Source organism: Cyphomyrmex costatus, unplaced genomic scaffold, assembly GCF_001594065.2.
Source record: "Cyphomyrmex costatus isolate MS0001 unplaced genomic scaffold, Ccosl1.0 scaffold526, whole genome shotgun sequence".
In the NCBI taxonomy this organism is placed as follows: domain Eukaryota; kingdom Metazoa; phylum Arthropoda; class Insecta; order Hymenoptera; family Formicidae; genus Cyphomyrmex; species Cyphomyrmex costatus.
The window spans coordinates 306,906-328,591 of NW_017279491.1; the positions used below are offsets into that span (position 1 = coordinate 306,906).

The window sequence follows — 21,686 nt, forward strand, 5'->3', positions numbered from 1 at the left end:
CCGCTTGCTGCTTGCTGTTCGTTCGGTTCAACTTCAACGAACTGCGGCAAAATGTATTTTGCGCCGGAAGTGCGTCATCTAGCTTACTTAAAATTCTTAACCAATAGTAACGAATTGCTGCTGCAGCGTGTTGCGCATGAAAAAGTACAGTAAGAGAAATGATCATTTCTCTTACTCGCACTCATCAGAATCGGAAGCTGAACTCGAAACCTAAAATGGGTCCACTTTTATTTTACGGAGTGGAGTCTCCTTATATCTTACTTCCTGGATGTAACCTTTATGTGTTCCTTATGGACGCCATTTTATTTCTTACTAGAACATTGGCCAAACTCCCTATTATAGGGTCTCTAGGCGGTCCTATCCAGCCGCGCGCTTGCATTTGACGGTGGGCCGGGCGAATTAAAATATTTTTATAAATTAATATTTCGTTAACTGTTACTGCAATCGCAAAATGGTACAGGACTTTTCTACAAGGGTTGTTCTACTCACACATGAAATATTTGGCGGTTAATTTCAAACACCCTGTATAAACAAATAAAATATATCTTATTATCCTTAAATTGCAATATAATTGATAAATAAAAAATTGAATAATAATTTATTTATCATTTAAATAATTATCTAGATATATAATTGTTTATTTAATTTGATCTTATTTAATAAATTCGTATTTAATAAATTCCTCAAACACGTTACAATAAATGTTTAAAAGTGCATTAAAAAATGTTACCTTTTATGTTCTAATGTATGTTTATAATAAATTGTAATTAATTAAATAATTTTATAAGAAATTTCTTTTTAAATTTTGTGTGTCTATACATTTTCATATAAAACATTAAACTTTTTTACTTTTAATTTCAAATTAAATTAATTATGCTTTTTAATCGAAGCATATTGTAATGTGGCACATGTACATACATCTCGTGTTCACACGCTTTTAATTGTTTTATTCTATTACAATTCGCATAATTTATAATAAGTATAAACTAGGGTACAATGTCAATGTTGTTGCCGAATAATTATAACATATCATTCCATGCACAGATCTTTAATTGGATCACAGTAATTCGCTTATAAATAGCAATAATTGACCACGTGTTGAACAATAAACTCTCGTTGCGAATATTCAAGGCATCAATAAATGTACGCGACGAAATGTGGCGTATATAACAGATAATTAATTAATTGAAGTAATCAGGATGTATTCTGTGACGTTAATTTTATTTTCTGAAAAATATTTAATTTATGGAAGTGCATTGCCTAATTGAGTCTTGTACATACACAGGATGTTGGTGTGTGTTGATACGATTGATTTATTTGTACCGTTTTTTCTTATTTTTTGATTCTTGATTTGGATCCTTATTAAGAAATTCTAATATTAAAATCATTGTGCTGCATGGAACAATGTTACAATATTGTAACATTTTATAATATTAGAATTTCTTAATAAGGATCCAAACCAAGGATCAAAAAATAAGAAAAAACGGTACAAATAAATCAATCGATCGTATCAACACACACCAACATTCTGTGTACAAGACTCGATTAGGCAATGCACTTCCACTTATTCTGATTTTCATCACACGAGTCAATTAGTATCATCTTTCATTATATTTAATTTATGACTTTAATTTTACTTGGTCGCAAACTCGATTCCGATATGCTTGGTGTTCCCATTCCGAAGGTGTCATCTTTGCTTTTCAATGTCACTAAGCGTGTTTATGAAGTGGCGCAAGGACAAATGTCGAAGCGCGCGATTAATTGTGAGCTAATCACTGCACGTGCATATGCGTATATACATACGAGGTGAGAAAGAGATAGAGAAAGAAATTGTCGCAACACTAATTGATCGTCGCCAATCGTGTGCCAAATCATCCCCTCCTCGCTGCAGCGAGAGCGCACCTTCGAAGGGAAGAGCGGGGTGTAGAAGATGTTGCTAAAATAAAAGCGAAACAAGACAGGATCTACGGGGAGTGATGAGACGAGCCCGCGGCGTGTAGAAGGGCTGGGCATTTTTTTTGCAGTTTGCGCAAGTGCGAAACCAAAAAAGGTACTACATTTTGCGCCTTCGGAGGCTACGTCATCGATGGAGAAGAGATCCCGTGAATGATCTAGTTTCCGCAGTGAAATTGAAAAATTGTCTTTCATTATTCATACTTTTATAATATTATCTGTGTAGTGAAATCGGCAATATCGGCATTTCTAGATTTTTTACAGATTGCTTTAAACACAAAATTTTCGTCTTTACGTCATTCATTGTTAAATATTATATATAAAAAATGACATTTAAACTAATTCCTTGAATTAAATAACGTTTTATTAGTTTTTATTTTTATGTGTCAAAATGTATTATTTTCACAAATCATGTGATTAAAAAAGCCACAACTATGTTTAATTAATTCCTTATGTTGAATTGTGTATAGTTTTTAAACATTGTTTATTTAATGTAAGTCAATTTAATATGTCTCTTGTGTGAGTTCAATTATTTAATTTTATTGTGTTAATGCTAAATTAAAAACACATTGAATAGGAACAATGATTTTCTGTAGGAATGATTAAAAATAACAAAAAATTGTGTATAATTTGACATTACAAATTTGATAATGTTATTACTTATAATCTCTCATAAGCATATCTGCTTAAAAAAATTATCATCATATCAACATGCAATAAAAAAGATTTTATAAACATAATTATTTCACATTGTTCTGTTCTTTAATATAATCGATTAAAGAATATTTTATATAAGTCATCAAGACATTTGAGCACAATTTGAAGATTGGTATGGCATTTAGTTTCGCCACGAATACCTCAAGTCAATTGATACCTCAGCCAAATGGTTTGGTATGACTTGCGATGACCCGTTTCTTCACACGGTGTATATACTTAATCGGCTAAATAAATCCTATCAAAATCAATGTTTGATTAGGCTGTTGCGCTTTAAAAAAATAACGAAAACTGAAAGGGTCGCGAAAAAAATTAATAGATTTTATAGATCAAAAGAAAACGGATATGAAATAGATTAAAGGAATAATCTTTAATTGTTTATCAAGTTATATATATATAAATTTGTAATGTCAAATTATATCGAAGTTGAGCCATTTTTAATTTTCCTATATGTCGCCTCTGCTTCTATACATTGTTAATTTTATTAATAATTGTAAAGCAATAGAGTTAAACACTTTAACTCAAGAAATGTATTAAATTTGATTTAAATTTAGTTTATTATTTACTAAGTGTATATGTAATTTAACCATAGAAATGAGTTGATTAAATAACTTCCTTTAATCATTGTTTTGTATTAAAATAATATATTTTATTGCACATAAAAACATAAAAAATAACAGAACATTATTTTTACTCAACGAATTGATTTGATCTTTTAATGATGATAATTAATAAAAGCAAACAACACGTAATTGTTTGTAGGTTCATTATCGAATTAAACATATATTATATATAATATAACGAGATTACAATGTGGACGGAGGAAGAATCTGCACCATGGGATACTGAGGAACCCGCGGCAGCGGGTGCTGAGGGTGCGGCTGAAGGTGCACCCGCCGAGGCAGCTGTTACCGAGAAACCTGTCTTGAAATTGTTAAAGCTTGAACCGCCGCATTATAATCATCACTGGGTTCGACCACTGTTTCTTAATTACGCATATCTTTACGATTATAGGTAAGATACGAAGATAAGTACTCTAAGACTTTTTAATTACATATGATTAATACAATTATATAAAAAATATATAGATAAGATCGCAAATAGTGTGCAATCTTTCGCACAAGAAGTTCTTTTGTTTATCAAAATAGCTTAAATCGAGCTTTAGTTTAAATAATTTTTTTGTTCAAAATATCTTGGGAGCGAGGAAGACTGATTAAATGAGTGAACAATTAAATAATGTGTTTCAAAACGCGTGAATTCTAAGATGAGACTGAATAAAATATATATTAATTTCACATATAAATCTTAATTTAATTATTGAAAAAATCGCGGAAAAATATATACTTCCATGCTTTGTTTATAATTATACTATTTGTATTTATCTTCTTAAATAATCTTTATCTTTTATTCTTGTGTTAAATTGACATATAAATTTGAGTTGTTCGCGTTTAAGACACGTAAAATATGTCTTTAATACAAAGTTTCTATACATACATACCTATATATATATATATATATATAGATTATATTATAATTTCGAAATCATTTATTAACCTCGGAACGATTTTTTTCTAATAGGAAGAACTATTACGATGACGTGATCGATTATCTTAATTCGAGGCAGAAGGGTATATACCGTGAGCCGCCCAGGGCTCAGGAGTGGGCAGAAAGGGCTTTGAGAACTTACGATCAAAAGAATGTAGATAAAAGCTTCAAGCGATCGGCCGACATGAAGTATATTACTAATATGAGACTCACATCCAGACACTACAGTTATCATACTCGTGCTTACTATAGTCTGAAATACCAGAAGATTCTGTGAATCTGTATACCGATCACTGTCAAAAGACAACCATCAAAGACAAGTGAAATTTCATATATCCGCTCACACAATCTCTCAAAATCTTCATCAATATTGTTATTTGACGTATGTCTTTCTAATTGTCTCTATTATGTCTCTTGTTTGCGACTAGAAAATTTTTATTAGATGTTTTGTATAAATTAGTGAAATAATATTGTAATTGTGATTGGCAGTATTGATAAAATCAATAATGCAATGTCTGCTCTCATTGCAGCTAAAATTGTAAATGTTTATACATTTACTTAGCATATCATTACAGATTGGCATCATAAACTCGGTAAAATATATATCTTTACTTTTGAACATCACTTTAAAAGTCCAGAAATTATTTGAATGGATCACATATTTTTATAGCATATGTCGTGTTAACATGTGTTTTCTTTTTTAACCAATACTTACAATAATTTATTAAATAATTAATAATTTAATTCAATATTTAATAATTTTTAATTTTCATTTATGTGGAGAAATTTTTTTTTAGGAAAAGGAATTATATAATTTGTTACTTAATGTTGATTATACGGGTAAATACGCGTAAACTATTTCTCTATTAAAATATATGTATAAGTGATAATAATCTCTCTTTGCTTGCAAAGAATATTTCAAGAAATAAAAGAAGAATATTCATCAAAAAGTAAACGAACCATATTTTTTTATTAATCTGAAATATGTAAATCTCTGTCTACTTCTATAGAAAAATATGAGTACTTTTTAAAAGAAAAAAAATTAAAAATGAAGAATCAGTTTTAGAAATTAATCCTGCTAGATAAATGTGATCAATAATAAAAGTAATATACATTCTTTTTCCTATTTCAATTTTCAAATAATCTAGATTTGAACAGACAAAATCTTAATTTAATCATTAATTACACAGGTAGAATATATTTGATGTTCTAGAAAGAAAAGTTCTCCAAATTAAAAAAAAACTTTAAAGTATTAATAATAGATTTTGCACACACCGTATTGAACAGAAAAGCATTTTCGAGCCTTAAAACGAGACGCTTTTCTTCCTCTTTAAAAATTTTCGCTTCATCGGCTGCATCGCGAGAGTCTCCAGTGGATCACCAATCTCGTTGGTATCGATTAGTGAGTTGATCCTATGTTGTCTTCCTGTTGGAAGAGGAGGCTGAGCAGTCTCAGGCTCGTCGACCGGCATCTTGGGCCACTTCAACAGGAAAGTCTTGGGTTTCGGTTTTTCCAATTCGACATTCGCGATCTTGCGCGTTCTGTCGAGTTTCTGCGACAGTGACATCGTCTGCTCGTCGTCGCCCTGGTTATCGAACTTTGTCGCGTGTCGCTGGAATACAATGTCGGCGGCTTCCAGCGTGCTCTTGGCCTTCTCTATCTCAGCGTTCAGATCGATCACGTCAAAGATGCGATCCTATACAAGAAAACAAGTGCCAGATACGACAAAAACATATTGTTCAGCTGCAGGACAAATTATATGTAGTACAAATTACGAAGTGTATTTATATTTTGTGTGTAATTTATATATTTTTCATTTATTTCAACCTGCATATCTCGCCGCTTGCGTCTCAATTCCGCCATATCCTCCTCAAACGCAGCAGCCGCACGTTCCTTGAAACGTCTATGAGTGATCACGAAATCGTCTTCGTAAGGATCTTCTTGAATGGGTCGACCTCGTCCATCGAGTAAAAAATCCAATTCGTAGAAATCATCACGATTTCCTGATAAGTTACGAGAACCTAAAATATTAGTAGAATTGTGTTAGTTATTGTTAATGTTAATTGGAAGATATTAACATTAATCCAATTTTTTGAGCAATGCAATTCTTTGAATTGATAAGTAAATGCATTTATAATAATTAAAAATTATTCGTGTTATATAGCTATAATATTTCTAATGAAAATTGTTTTTAACAATAAATTAGATATATTTAATTAAATATAAAGCATTTATTGTTATTGTCTTGTAGAAATATATAAACAAAAAACGTAAAATGTTCGCGTCAGTTTTACTGGAAATCTTATAAAAAATAGATTCTTACCTGCAGAGTCTTACTGTAGCTAGTGTGGAACCTCGTGCATGCAGAAAATAGAAGGGAAACACAGCAAGATACATGAAATGTCAATGAAATAAAAAAGGAAATTTGTGAGAAATATGTGATGTACCTATGTGTCACCTGACATACTCTTAGAAAAGAGTTTTTTCAAATGAGATTTATTCATAAATAAGAAAGAAGAAATATACAAATTCGGAGAATGGTTTTCTGAATTAAAGAAACGATGTTTCGAGACGAACTCGACAATTGAATTGAGACTTTGCATCTCTTATATCGCGCTGATAGTACAGAGGGTGCGTCACCAAAATCCGGACAAATCAAACAATTTCTTTAAACAAAATGTTTTTAATGAAAAATTATAAATATTACCAAAAATTTATTTACGTGACACTTAGGGGATCCCTATAATATTAGAGCATAATTATTTTATATATCCCCTATTAGCTTGAATGATGGCCTCTATTCTCGGTCTGAAGCGTTCACTGCACGCACGCTGTAATGTAGCGCTGTCCATGCCGACGAATGTTGCCACGTCATATTAGGATGCCAAATCACCCTTTCAACTACCCTCCATATGTAGTAGTCTAGAGGATTTATATCTGGGCTGTTGGGAGGCCAGAATTCCTTGGACCAAAACATATCGACATTGTCTGAGAGCCAATTTTGAATCAATTAAATGTCTCATCTGTCGTATCGTAATGCGTACGATTTGTATCGAAGGTCCTCCTCGGCAATTCGTCGCATTGTTGGCTCGCTTACACCAACAATCGATGCTAATTTTTGCAACGATTGTCCTGGGTCATCCGAAATCAGCGCTTGAGTTTTCTTCAATTGCGGGGGTCCTCGCGGTGCGTTCTTCTTTCGAGTGACTCTTCCTCGCTGGCATACTGGAACCTTCGTTGGACTGTTTTAAAGCCGTAAATTTGGCCACAACGTCATAAACAGTTGATCTCGGATATCCAAAAAATCGAATTATTTCTGTTGCTGAGCGCACAACGCGAAGGCCTTTGATGATCGCGACTCTTCGATTATACTCCGCACTTAATTTCATCGCGGTCATTTTGAGAATATGATTGTTTACTAGAAATATAAGGTTTTCTCGAAAAGCCAACAACATTCTCTGGCGGAGGCACAATATAGCGGAAAATTTAAATTTAAATTTTTCCGGATTTTGGTGATGCATCCCATATTATAACAAGTTTTGAGTAAATAATTTTAAATATAATAACTTTTGCAAGAAAGATTTTAAATATTAAAATGTAACATATAAATTTGTTAGGAACGATTAACATTTAAGCTCCCTCGGATCACACCTGAGAAGCGGAGAAAAGAAAAATTATGCGAGAATATCGTACGAAAGTATAATCTTATGTAATATAGATTTTAGTCAAGTCGTATATTTGTTTGCATCGTATATTAATTTGCAAAAAAATCTGAATGTAAATAGAAATAAAATCGTGTTAAAAACGAACGACTAAGCGTATATGTATTTTCGGAAGACACGTCTCGCATGAAAATATTGATACAATATTGTAATTACAGAATTACGCGCAATAAATATATGCGCAGTATCATGAGCATAAACGTCGATATTGGATTCTGTCGATAAAATTTAGTAACTATTTACAGTCAGTAAAATTTATCGACAATTTACTGTCAATAAAACACTATTAAAGTTAATGGAATCGTCGTATATTCGTTTCAGCTTCACTTTGTTTGAACAGATCAGCGACGATATAATATCTATATAAGTGCGTAACCACCGAAAAAATGATGATCACTAATGCATACCTATACATCGAAAACGTATTCTAAATATTCAAATAGAACAGTGCTTTACGGCAAACCGACTTTCAAACATTATATTGATAAAACTGTATAATTGAAAAGAAATTAAAGCTACAACAAATGTAAATTATTACTAATCACTTTTAAAAACATTAAAATAATTGTTAATAACAACAAATCTGTATTTTTTAAAATCATTAAAAGAATGCAATTTAAAACTGTATTATCGATCTCATCATGAACAGATTAATCTAATAATTTCATTTGTTTTAATTACTTTAAAGAAATGACAAAGTTTAAGCCAATAATAAAGTCACATTTAAATAATGTTTTTAGACAATTGACATGTTCTCAGCAATAGCTATGATTAACAGAATTAATAATTTTTTTCTAATTATTACATAAAAAGAATTGTTTCACTGAAGTATCACTGAAGTAACCATTCTTTTTACGTAAAAACATAAATAATTAATAATCCTAGCTTTGAAAACTTCCTCCAAGTTTTCAGCGCGTAATGCTTATAATGACTGTAAAACACTGTCATGAGAATTAAGATAAGTCGTAAGATTCTTTAAAAGCTGACGTGCTTCTCTGCGCGTTCGGCGATGCGCACCTTCTTGTTGACAGCTGATTGTTGAACGACATCAGTATCAATTGCAGCGGCATTCTCGTTAACCAGCGCCCTGAGGGCCGCGGCCCTGCGTTCCCTTTTGGCTTGCCTTTCGGCGAGTTCCTCCATCTCTGACTCGAGATCGTGGAGACGTGCTTTCGTTTGCATGGCTCGACTAGCGGCAGTGCTGGTCTGTGCTAAGTCGTCGTCCTCGTTAATCAGTTTGGACCATCTCGCGAACGCTGGCTTGTTCTCGTCAACGCGCTCGATCTCGTCGAAGAGCTTCGAACGCCTCTTGAAACTATTTTCGACGTCTTCGATCGCTGTTTTGGCGCTCTTCCTGGCGGTCACCGTATTCTCCAGGAGATCGGTAGCGTTTCTTCTAGCCTGGCCCGAGACATTCGTGGTCTCTAAATCATCCTCAAGGTCCATCGCTGCTACTCGAGCTCGAAACCGACGTGTCGTTGCTGCCACTTCATCCGCGAAGTCGTCGCCCAGTCTGCGACGTGCCGATATGCGTTGTCCACGGCTGTCATAGACGGTGTCCTCATCGTCGAAAGCTAGAGGGTCGGTGAAGGGCGGTGCTTGGGAGGCGCGGGTACGAGGGTCGAGGTCGAGGTCAAGGTCACGACCAAGGGAGCCAGTGCGGGGACCGGAGAGATCGCGCGTGCCTGCAAAAACCGACATCAGTAAAGAACGTTGATTTGTGCAAATAAGGATGAAAGCTATAATGGGCGGTAATGATCGATATACCGTCGAGAAACAGTGCTGAATGATCGAAGTCGCATTAACGATTTCAGATGAAAGAGGAAGGCTGATAAGAGATGGTACTGAATAGATGAATTGATAACAAGAAAAGATGGAAAATCTGGCGAGCTCGCAATTCAATTAATTCCATTAAGTCTAATTAAACTATTTAAAAATAATCAACATAAACATTTAATATAAATAATAATTAATATAATAATTAATATTATATTATTTTCTCGATTTTTCATAATTACTGTTAATGTAAATTTACTTTATTTATATGTATATCAAGAAATAAAAATATTTATGAAATTTAAACTATTTTAAATTATATTCAAGATATAAATTATAACCAGTGACGTTGAGGGAGAATTCAGGGAAAACAATGTTTCGTTTAAGCGTTTTTATTTAAAATATATTTCACATTATGCATAAATATCAAAGTATATAATTATTTAAATTGTAATCTCTTCTTAAGTAAAATTAGGGACTCCATTTCTAACACTGGTTATAATTTGATAAAAATATACATTGACGTTAGATGCAACAGCAGCATAAATGTACAATCATAATAAAAATTTGTATAGTATCATAAATTATAATATTATATCATTTAGGTATATATAATTATTCGAATTACTTTTTTAAAAAATATTGAAGAAGAGAACACAAATTACGAATAATGAAATAATTACCTATTTAATGTTGTCAAATAATTAAAATCGAAATGTAAAATGAAAATTACGTTGAAATCATTAAGTTTAAAAAAAAATCATGATCGGTTTCGTCGGTTATAATTTGTGCTTCTCTACTTACAACGACTCAGTATCGGCTGAGCGAGCTTTACACCGTAAGTTGCACGTATTTTTGGTGTCATTTGATCAAAAATAAATTCAGATGCGCATTACATTAACAGCCTGGCACATCTACAAAATCCCATTGGTACACCCGACTATGTGCTAATAAACAAGCAGTTGCATCTAAAGTCAAGCACAACGTTTACTCTCATCCTTCGTGTTTCGCACCATCCATGACGCCGAAAACATACAGGGTGTCCCAGATATGTTTCTTTTTTTCCGTCAGGAATTTAATTTTTTATATTTCAATTATCTCTATCTTAGGATTGTGTCAAGCGTATATACTTTTATTACTGAAAGAGAAAAATAGTTACAATTACCATAATTCAATATAATTTATAGCCATTTTTTGAGACAACATAAACGGACAAAATAAAGAAAAGATATACTTTAAAAATAAATACTTTTATTTCTCAATCTGTTATTATTATACATCAAAATTGCATTTTAAAATTATATAAAATTACAAAATTTTTGTGGTTTTAAAACATTCATTTATTGTTGTAAGAAATGAGCAATATTATATGTTCTTATTGATAGATCATTCTTGCAGAAAGATCAAATCAAACTTTCTCAAATAGCGGTAAAAACTGGCGTATTTGTTTTCTGGGATATCCTGCATGCTCAAACATTGCTATTTTTATTTAATTTCGTCGCGATCGACAATTCATTGATGCTATTAATTCACATCTTTCTACCTTTGACTTTCTCTGTTCTATTCTTATACAGCCGTATAAATAATCTACTAGTCACAAACCGAGCGATCACTGTCAGCTTTATTGCGAACGTATTATTCAAGACGATACGCAACATCTTTCGTAAATCGCCTTGCTGCGTCATCAGTGTCGATGCGAGACGTAAAACGATGATACGTGTGAGTGTGCATGCGTATATACAATCTAGGATCACAAAGCAAAAGTTTCTTGCGCGACATCGAGACCAGTCGAGGCCGGACGAAACGAAAAGCCCGTTGAGAAGCTGACGCGTTGCGATTTGCGATCCATCGATCCTCGTCGATGATCGTCGCAGTAAGCATATTATACAATACAGTAACCACACCAAGGCTCTCCGCGCAAAGTCAACGTGTACTTAGGAAACCAAACAATTTATTCAACAAAATGATACATCAAATAGGAAAAACATAATCCAGAGACTAACTACACAGTTGCAGGCAAGACAGTAAAAATCGATGCACGCAAAAGGACGACATTAAAATTCGAATAAAACCGTTAGAATGTGAAGGCCTCATTTTCGCTGCGTACTAGGAGCGCAAATTTTAATTTCAATTTCAAGAGGAGGTCGGCAAGATGATCAACTATTCGTTCGTTGAATCTCTTCTGAGTTTTTTTCTTCTACATGTTCTAAATCTAAGTGTATAAGTTCCTTCACACGAGTAAGTTAATTAGTAAATTAATATCATAGCAACATCTAAATTAATTTTTAATTTAGATATTGAGTTTATTTTATAGATTTTAATCATTTTATTTCGTTATTTTTATTTCCAATGTTGTTCAAATGAATAATAAGTACTCTTTACATGTTATCAGAACTTTGGAAAAATCCTAGTTTAAAGATAAATATCTTACTATGCTATTTATCTGTGTAAGTACACTTTCTGTATTACCTTCTCGTTGACATAATATCTCATTTATTAAATCCTGGCCAACGATCGTCCCATTCACATCCTAATTTCGAGCTCGGCATCACGATCCTCCTGTTATATTGCGTAGATCCGAGGATCGCGATGTCAAATCGAATAATCAATTGACAACACCTCACCACGAGGCAGATCGATCATGCGAGTCGTGAGAATTGGAGTAAAGACGTTGGATTAGGATTAGGACAAGGATGAGGATGAGGGGGTTGGAAAAGAGTTTATCTCAAGTATTTTTCATTTGCACAACGAATCTATTCAGCGAGCTCCGACAATCTCTCGAGGAGGGCCTGGGAGAGAAAGTCTTTTTACAACACTCCTTCAAAACCACTTTGGAAAACGACTGAACAGGTTACCGATGTCGCTACGGCGCGCCGCGATCTCGTCGGCTAGTGAGTTTCTCGGCTCTGGGAACAACGGTCGTCCGCTGTACTTCCGGTCTAGGTGGTCAACCATAGGTTTGTAATAGGACTCGCCCTTGTCGTAATTGCTGCCGTAGATGAACGTGCGCGGCCTGCTAAGGATTGGCCTTGACATCTTGAGATTCGACTGCCTCTCTCCCTGTTATCTGCAAATCAGAGACACATTCTGCACTGCTATCTTTCGCGAAGAGATTTAAGATTTCTTTTAGCATAAATATGCACAATGCACCTTCAAAACAACTCGTCAGATAAACAGAATTGTGATAGTAATGTAATTAATAATTTTACAACATTGTCATCATTGATGATTTTGATGATCATCTGGCATAAAGATGTCATCGTTATAAATTCAAGTGATTTTCTTGTTAAATCCCACAAAAATAACTTTGAATGGACTCTCAAAATTAAAAACAATAATAAGAACTAAGCAAAGCGAGTGAGAGTACAGCGCAGTTACTAATGTTCAAATAATAGTATAAAAATTTTTACTAATTTGTTGAATGATGTCGTCCACGTCAAATTTTGACTCTCTTTGAACATCTCCTCGGCAATTAATTACAGAATTGCTGTACTCGTTCTCGTTACGTCAAAATTGAGTCATTAACAGGTTGCTAGAGTTTTTTTAAATTATACATAAATCAATCAACATTAACTGCTTTGAAAATTCTACTATTAAAATCATTATTATCATTATTATAACTATTAGCATTATTAACTAAAAAACAATAGATATTGATATTGTTATTAATACAATAGCAGGAGCTCTAATTTAAATATATGAGCGAACATTCCGGTTGCCACCCACGTGAAGAAGCTAATAATGCTGAAAATCATTTCGCCAAACGCGCGTGCGACACACGTGGTGATCCACCCGGCCTTCCTCTGTCCTCCACGTGGCAAGAGGTGTATACTATACCATGCTTAGTAATAGAAGTCCGGTAGACAATTTCTCTCTCTCTCTCTCCCTCTCCCTCTCTCTCTCTCTCACTCACTCACTCTTTCTTTCTCTTGATTGCAATTTAGTTCGTCATCGTCGACAAACTGGAGCGAGCGGCCTGTACACCGATCAAAAATAACCCGCGTCTAATTTGGTGCCCGTGAACTGAACTGGCACGGCGTGCACGAGGCCCGGGCCACAATCTCCCTGAACACGAGGCGTGTGAATCCCCGAGAGCGCCCACTCTCCATTTCCTCAGGGCCGATCTCTACGTCTGTGTACATAGGCGCATGGGTTCGCAGACGCAACTTAATTATCGCATTTTCGGCCTCTAAAAGAAGCTAGACACTCCGAGTGGCGCATACCGCTCGCAATGGATTCAACTGATTTTCTCAAACGTCTTTCCATTGGCGTATATAGTTGTTGGCTAATAAATTTTTTATAAATTCAAATTTTCTTATACATCCGAAATATCATACATTTAAGATATATTTGAAAATAAAGCCGTGTTATAAGAATTTTTGTTGAAACTTTTTACTCAGACTGCGTTCTTAATGTATTCATCTATATAAAACATTTATTTTTCTATCTAAAGTATCTAAAAGTATCTATAAATAGCAAATATACATGTTTGAGAAGATCAATTATTCGTGCAAAGAGATCACGAAAGATTATTCACACAAGTTGTTCGCTAATATATTCACAGAAATGACAGTCGACGTTTATTGAGAATAACTCAAATCTCCTTGTCGCTTTCAATAATGTCGCAAGTTGTCCTCAGCCTTGAATTAAAGATTAATGTCCATCAACCCGCCTACATCTTATGTTTTGTAATTATTTTTAAATAGAAAGGTTGCAACCGAGGCAAGAACTAAATAATACACGTTATCGCGTATATGTTGACTAAAGAGCGTTGTACATTGACCTATTTAATTATTTTAATCGAATATTAATTATACCAACTTTTTTCATCTAATTCTATCAATCTCTTCTGATTTTAAAACAAATATATTTGAACATAATTTAAATCATGTAATTTTACACAACATTTACGTTTAAAATGTGACCGTTCGAGTAGCTATTTAAATAATATTGAAAATGACCGAATTATGTGTCGAAATGTATGTTGTACTTATTTGAATTTATATTATAACTCACAGCTATTGTTCTTAGCCCTCTATACTTATTAACATGTTTTACTCAAGTAAATATATTTCAAGTAAGTATTATATTTCAATTTTTTAATTTTTAAATACATTTGATTTAGGGAAAATTATTACGTTTTATCAACATTAGGTGTTTTATTATGCATTTTAATACTTTATAATTTTAAAAAAGAATATATGTTATAATGATAAACTTTTTAATAATACTATTATTAATTATAAGAATTTTTCAAATACGACTTTAAATTAGATTTAATAACATTTTAAAGTTAAGATTAGTATATTAAAAAATTCTTTATTAATTGTTATAATAATTAATTTATCCAATAAATAATTAAAATATTTGGTTGTTTAAATATTTAAATAAATTTACTCATGTTATACATTATTTTAAGATCATTATTCATAACAATTTTCTTTTCACCTTTAATGAATCAGCAGAAAAATTGATAAAATTTAAATAAAAAACAAATTTTTGTAATTTAGAAAATTAATTACACAAAAAATATTTAATCGCAAATTTAATTACAATTAATCGATACTATAACTTACAGACTTTAACAAAACTTTTTTATAAATTCCAATATTATTTTATATGATCAAACCTTTAAATAAATTATATTTAATCTTTTAGACAATTTATTTTTATATATAGGAAAAGCATAAAAATTTTAAATTGTGATAGGAGAGACTCTAAAATTGTAAATATAGTATAAGTAATGAAAATATATTTTACACAAAAAGCACTAATAAATTTTTTGTCAAAATTTGCAAACTTTTTATCATGTAACGTAACTAAACCTGTGTCAAATAAAGTTAATTAATATCAACTTTTAATTCATTAAATTTAATATAATTTTTTAAAAATAAAAATTATTTCATCGTTCCAAATTTTGACATTTTGTTACGATTTTCAATGATTTACTTCATCATTGTGACACGACTAGAGCGATGAACAACGCGTCAAACGATGATAGAACTATTTTGACAGTTAGAGCTGACGATTCGACCGTATATTTCATGGACAATAACAAAATGAATTTTTCCTGACCCAGTTATGGATCATCGACATAAATATATCCAATATGTAATAAGAGTGAATGGCGTTTCAAATAAGTGGTCTGAAGTCGCGCGCGGCGTAAATACAAAGAGATTGCGTAAATAAATTCGCAGCTCAGAATAAACAGCGGCGAAATGACGTTTAGTAGATACATCCTTTCGGTAGTACGTTCTCATCGAATCGCACGTGCCAAAACGCGACAAATGATAGCTGGCTTCTTTCGATTAGATTGTCCATTTGGCTTAATTGGCAAGTACGTACGCGTCTGGCGAGCATCCGCTTGGATAGTAACTATGATTTAAACTATTTAGAACGAATCGGTTCATTACTCGATCCTTCGTTGACGCATTATTTGCGTTTTACTATGCGCGATATATAATCACAAATTTGTACGTTTCAATTCATTCAAAAAAGCCGCCTAAGTACCTAAACGGATGTCCTATGTATGTCTAAACTGAGTCAATATATTAAGTTTATTTTATTCTCTCTCTATGTGCATTGAATAATACAAAGATTTTTGGATTTAATAATTTTATAGAAACATATTAATACATTTTTTGCTAGTAATAATATTATTAATTATAAAAATACTTCAAGTACATATTCAGATAGTACGGAAAGTCCGAAAAGAATTTTTGCTCATTTTCGACTTACGAAATAAATTCCTGTTTCGTTTAATTTCTATTCTAAAAATATTCCTGAGAGTTCCAAAAATTTCATTTTTATATATTACTGCAATTGTGAGTTTTTTTCGAATACAAAAAGTGTTCTTTTCTAATTTTTTTCTATTTTTTAATTTTGTATTGTATAAGAATAAATTATATTTTGGTTTTTATAGTAAACTAAATATTACTTTTATTAAAAGTAATATATGCACATAAATATGTTTTTGTATATTTTTGAAATCTTTTTCAGTTTATTCCAAACAGATTACAATTCATAAACAACAAGAAGGCGACTTTCTGAATATAAATAGAATATCAGTTGTGCTAGCTGGATTTAAATGTATTAAAATATTAAATTATAATAATATGATTTTAACGTTAGAACTTGGAATAATATTTGTGTATTATTATTGATTACTATTATGATTACTTCATATAATTTTCCAATATCTTTATGCCAATTTATTTATTTTCAATTATTATGTCAACTTGGTGATCAATTTGGTTGTGTCAATTTATTTAATAAATCTAGAAATTTGATTGTTTAGAAATTCAAAATGTATTAATTTTTTTTATCACAAGAAAAGAAAGTTCTTTACTACCAGAATATCATAGTTTTTCTTTTACTTATTTAGATTTATTAAAAGACAAACAACGCAATTTAAAATAAAAGATAATAAAAATATGGATTAAACTGATAATTTAATTAAATACATTTTTATGTAAAAAGTCAAATAAAGAAGCTTAAGTCGGCAGTGAAATGAATCAGCGATAAGTTAGACGTGAACACGCGCCACGTATAAGCACAGTAATGAGTAACAGCGGATATAATGCCAACTGTTTTAGATTCTGACTCAGCGGATCCCCGCTAGATCCACATTTTAAAATTATTTAACAAATTCTGTTGGGGCAGTGGATTTAAATAAATCGCGCAATTGCGTTGCTTTCTCATGTCAATTCGCACGAAATATTGAATGTCCGTGTATATCGAGATTTTTTGGCAGCGAAAAAACATTTAACACATGAATGAAAATTTATCTCGCGTAAAGAATCCCTTAATAGAACATCTCTACAGATGATGTGTCGATCTTTATCTAGTAGCAATATAAACTTCTTTTATAACGGCACAATTTTAGAGCAATATTCGATTTTTATTTAATTTCATTATCAAAATATTCCTTGATATTAATTTTTAAAATGTTTTCTTAAAGAAGCAGATCAATTAATTATTAATTAGCACAATACTTTTTTTCGCATCGTTAGAAGATGCAATATCTGTAAAGCAACGATATTGACATAAGCATATTGTTTGTGGAAATGTATTTATGCGTTAATTTGGTAACTATCTGCAAAATTAGGTAATAAAGAAATTTTAGGAAACAACAATAATATTAAATAATTGTTAGCTGTAAGACATCTCGCACATACAAAAGATTCACTCGTCGGTCTAATCACGCATTTAAGATGCGCCACTTAAGACGAATATATTATGGTATAGTCGATTGGTCCCTTCCGGAATTAATGTAGATTCGTGTAAATTTACTTGTTCTACATGAGGAGACTTGCAATAGTACGAAATTGAATGTTTAGCCAGCGAGAACGGCAGTGTCAGATCGCGTATATGTTCGTTCTCTATCGTTGCGTAAGGCCGCCAAATTTAGCTAGTGGACGGCACTTAAAAACGGCGATATCGATTACAAAATAATCCCGGCCCCACATAATCGTCATCACCGATTTCACGTAATAACGCAATTAATTAATAATAAACATGATTAATTGTCAACATTTCAAATTTTATATTATTGGCATTAATAATAAATTAATGCACACATCTTTCGGATTAATTGATGTCACTTGGATCGAACAATCTTAATTAAGAAAATTAATTACACTTTCCGTCACAATTAAATATTATATATTATATGTTACATTAAATTATATTATATATTAAAAGAATAACGCATCGCGAATGCAATTAGCTTAAATTAGAGAATGCACCATTATGATATTGCATCTTCCATTAATAATCATCGAATTTTATCATATATGGAATCAAAAATTCGTTTATTATTTAACTTTGCAGACGACTAGCAATTCATATGTAAATAAATTTTAAAAAACAATGTATTAATTAATGTTAACATTTATTGCTTTATTTCAAATTTTGGCGAAAAGATCAATATTGCAATAATTAATCGACGTGCTTTTTTGCGAAAACATTTTATTATTAGAAGTTAGTGTCACAAAGAGTTGATAGTGTCATTTATAGATAAAAATTAAACATTGTTCTGCAACTGTGCTTATAAGAACGTTCATATTGAGAATGAAAATTAATATCAGATTGTATAGCGGTCATTTTAATTGCAAAAGAAAGTTTGCTGCTTAAAAGGTGGATAATATACATTAATAATGCACAAAGATGATGAAAAGTACCATATATTTAATTTGATTGTATTTTAGTGAGGGTCATACATGCACTGTTAGAGAAGAATACATTTAGCACATATGTATACGTAAATAAATAAGCGCGGTAATTTAATTGCTCAACCGTATGATTATGATTTCGTAATCTCAATTATGACAGATGACGTTTGTCTTAAGCACTACATTAACGATGCCAACACCGATTAGGAACGCGAGTGATGTATGATGTTAATTTCATTCACATTGAGAATGATGTTCGCCACATTGCATCACAATTGAACACGATAAAATACTTGCATAATTAATCAAAGCGCGCATTTGCAAAACTTTTTCCTAGAGAGAATTCTTCAAATTCAACTCTCAACAGAAGGGTATTTTCACTGCAAATCCCTCGAACTTACACATTTCTAGATTTCTTTTGGAACATGAAAATATGATGTAGAAAAAAATGCCCTTCGACTTTGAAAAAATTGCGAATCAAATTTATATAAAATTCAAACTAATTCCAATCTCCAATAAGTGCGAAACTCTGTAATTTTAAAATCAAAAACAAATCTTTTCAAAACTTTTTAAAAGCAATAAAATTTATTAAAAAAAAGAGAGAGAATTGTGATTTAAAATAAAATATATCTCAATTAAGGTACATCTCACACAAAAACCAAAATGGTATACAAAAAGAAAAAATTTCCATGTGTTCGCCGAGACCAAGAATGTTTTTCTTATAACAAGATTATAAAAATTATATAACAAGAAATTTTGTATTTCCAGTGCAAAAGTGATACGTAGAAATATACATAATAAATCCAAGGATAGATCCTGGTAACGATCTATGTCCGCACACTGACTTTGTCGCGAAGAAACAAATGAAGACGTGTGGCGCGAAAATCGGGTCGCCCTTACCTAAAAACGATCGTCACGAGGTGTTATCCCCCAGGATGCTGTTTCCTCGGAAGTAGCGGCACGACTCCCACGATCGTTGCGACGCCCGAATTATTTCCCACTCTTCGCGTTCACGTTCTATCCCTACTTATCTACTGCCTCCCGGTGGTTCCACGGAGACGTGTGGAGAACCGACGAGACGCACAGAGTGGTTCCAATTCTTTCAAAAGCTCGCCAAAACCTTATTTTTTAATTGTTCGATTAACTTTACAGTCGAAATACTATTTGATAATAACACGATATTATTTTCTCATTAGTTAATCCAGACAGTTAAAGGGAGACCACTCTGATGCATCACAAGCAAAATTTTTTTAAATCAAATATGAAAAGGTAGAATATTAAATTATTATTTAAATTATTACATTATAAAATTAAGGTATTACTTAAATATATAATTCATAAAACGCTTTATTTGAAATTATTAATATTAACACAAAAAATGATATAATGGAATCTATGCGTTTTGATTTATACCTAGGAATTTTTTTATTTATTATATAAAAATATTTTTGAAATATCAAAATTGTGATAAAAATTTTCGAAATATTAAAAATATTACATAACTCAACGAATATTTTGCTATAAATATTTTTAAAGAAGAAAAATTCGAGAAAAAAAACGATAGTCCTCCACGAATCCGCCAACGTACTTTCTAAATTTTTTAGAACGAAATCTCACTCTAAAGAAATTAAGCCTTGAAAATTAAGTCTTAAAAATGACTCAATTTTTAATTGTTTAAGAGTGACATTTTCACTCTTTTAAGTAATTTATTTACTTAATGTAGTATCAAAAATATTAATATAAATTATTTTATTATTAAAACTAAATAATATATAAATAATTTTGATCGAACTTTTTGAAATTATTGTGTAACGTGGATGCAGTTCTCTTGATAAAGTATACAGGTACCGGGTGGCCGGATGCCCGTCGGCATGACAACTTCGTCGCCGTAATAGCACAACAAATATGAATTGCGCCCGAGGTGGCCACGATCGTCGCTTAACGTTGATTGCAATTATTTTCGCGAATTTCGCGAGTGCATTTCACGGGAACAATGGGGTACTCGAGTACTGGGATCCGGATACGTGCAAATATGATGAGTACTTCGATCCAGTCTCCTTGTCCTGCTCGCGATGCAACATCAGCCGGAATCTCGTACCGGCCGCGGACCGTAAGTGCACGGTTTGATTTTATTCACTCGTTTATAAGTTGTTCGGGTCGTTCTTCTGTCTTTGTGTATGTTTCCCGCAGATCTGCGATGTCGATGTGACGAGTTAAGCGAAATGATCGGTTATGAGAACGGCAATCCACTTTGCGCCGCATGCAGTCCCAACATGACAGCGACCACTGATGGAAAAAATTGCGTCCTGCGCCCGAATGCACCGTGCAAATGTTCTTCGAATCAAATAAGACGTAATCTCAAATATTCTCACTTTGATACTTTGTTGACATGTTGTGCTTGATACTGTCATCTCTACTGAGAAGAAAACCCGAGTTGTGGCAAAAATTTTATATGTAAAATTAATGTATATACTTGTATAAACTATTTTATAATTATTAATTATAATTATAACATCTACAGTTTATACATTCAACTATATATGTACAACATTCTATGCATAATATAAAAATTTAATTCTATTCATTCTAATAAGTATAATATTCAAAGGCTCCAAAATGAGAAGGTAAATAATAAGCCCATGTGAGCCGTCACAAGTTGTAATGTGTGTGTAAAATTGTATTCTTCAAAGAAATTATACAGACGTTTCGACAATTGATTTTGTCCTCTTCAAGTGCCAATATTATAATCCAGAATTAGTATTGATTGTGATAATAACATAAATTGATTACATCTAAATTCCC

General features: G+C 32.1%; 3 protein-coding genes across 4 annotated transcripts; 2 read left to right on the forward strand and 1 right to left on the reverse strand.

The window, feature by feature from the left end:
* Positions 1–1,974: 1,974 nt before the first annotated feature.
* fln (flightin) lies at positions 1,975–4,659 on the forward strand. The gene is made up of 3 exons (XM_018546213.1): positions 1,975–2,050; positions 3,430–3,681; positions 4,246–4,659. Exons 2-3 carry the CDS (start codon positions 3,479–3,481, stop codon positions 4,487–4,489), a joined length of 447 nt encoding a protein of 148 aa, XP_018401715.1. The 5' UTR covers positions 1,975–2,050; positions 3,430–3,478; the 3' UTR covers positions 4,490–4,659.
* A 760-nt stretch (positions 4,660–5,419) lies between these two features.
* Positions 5,420–19,898, reverse strand: LOC108778904 (uncharacterized). Of its 2 annotated transcripts, XM_018546225.1 has the most exons (4): positions 19,785–19,893; positions 12,567–12,778; positions 6,041–6,234; positions 5,420–5,909 (listed from the first exon to the last, which is right to left on the reverse strand). In XM_018546225.1, the coding sequence occupies exons 2-4, from the start codon at positions 12,745–12,747 to the stop codon at positions 5,517–5,519; spliced, it is 768 nt and encodes a 255-aa protein (XP_018401727.1). In that variant the 5' UTR covers positions 12,748–12,778; positions 19,785–19,893; the 3' UTR covers positions 5,420–5,516. The 2 variants fall into 2 exon arrangements, with proteins under 2 accessions (XP_018401727.1, XP_018401726.1); XM_018546224.1 differs by lacking the exons at positions 5,420–5,909; positions 6,041–6,234 and adding an exon at positions 8,827–9,620 and having other exon boundaries at positions 19,785–19,898.
* An 891-nt stretch (positions 19,899–20,789) lies between these two features.
* Positions 20,790–21,286, forward strand: LOC108778885 (meckelin-like). The gene is made up of 2 exons (XM_018546198.1): positions 20,790–20,994; positions 21,075–21,286. The coding sequence occupies exons 1-2, from the start codon at positions 20,790–20,792 to the stop codon at positions 21,284–21,286; spliced, it is 417 nt and encodes a 138-aa protein (XP_018401700.1).
* The last annotated feature ends 400 nt before the right edge of the window (positions 21,287–21,686 follow it).

Coding starts and splice junctions, on each gene's coding strand:
- LOC108778904 (XM_018546224.1), bottom strand. CDS start 12,747: ATGTCAAGGCCAATCCTTAGCAGGCCGCGCACGTTCATCTACGGCAGC. Junction 9,621..12,566: donor GGCGCGCCGTAGCGACATCG/GTAACCTGTTCA, acceptor CGGTTTTTGCAG/GCACGCGCGATCTCTCCGGT.
- fln (XM_018546213.1), top strand. CDS start 3,479: ATGTGGACGGAGGAAGAATCTGCACCATGGGATACTGAGGAACCCGCG. Junction 3,682..4,245: donor GCATATCTTTACGATTATAG/GTAAGATACGAA, acceptor TTTTTCTAATAG/GAAGAACTATTACGATGACG.
- LOC108778885 (XM_018546198.1), top strand. CDS start 20,790: ATGAATTGCGCCCGAGGTGGCCACGATCGTCGCTTAACGTTGATTGCA. Junction 20,995..21,074: donor TCTCGTACCGGCCGCGGACC/GTAAGTGCACGG, acceptor TGTTTCCCGCAG/ATCTGCGATGTCGATGTGAC.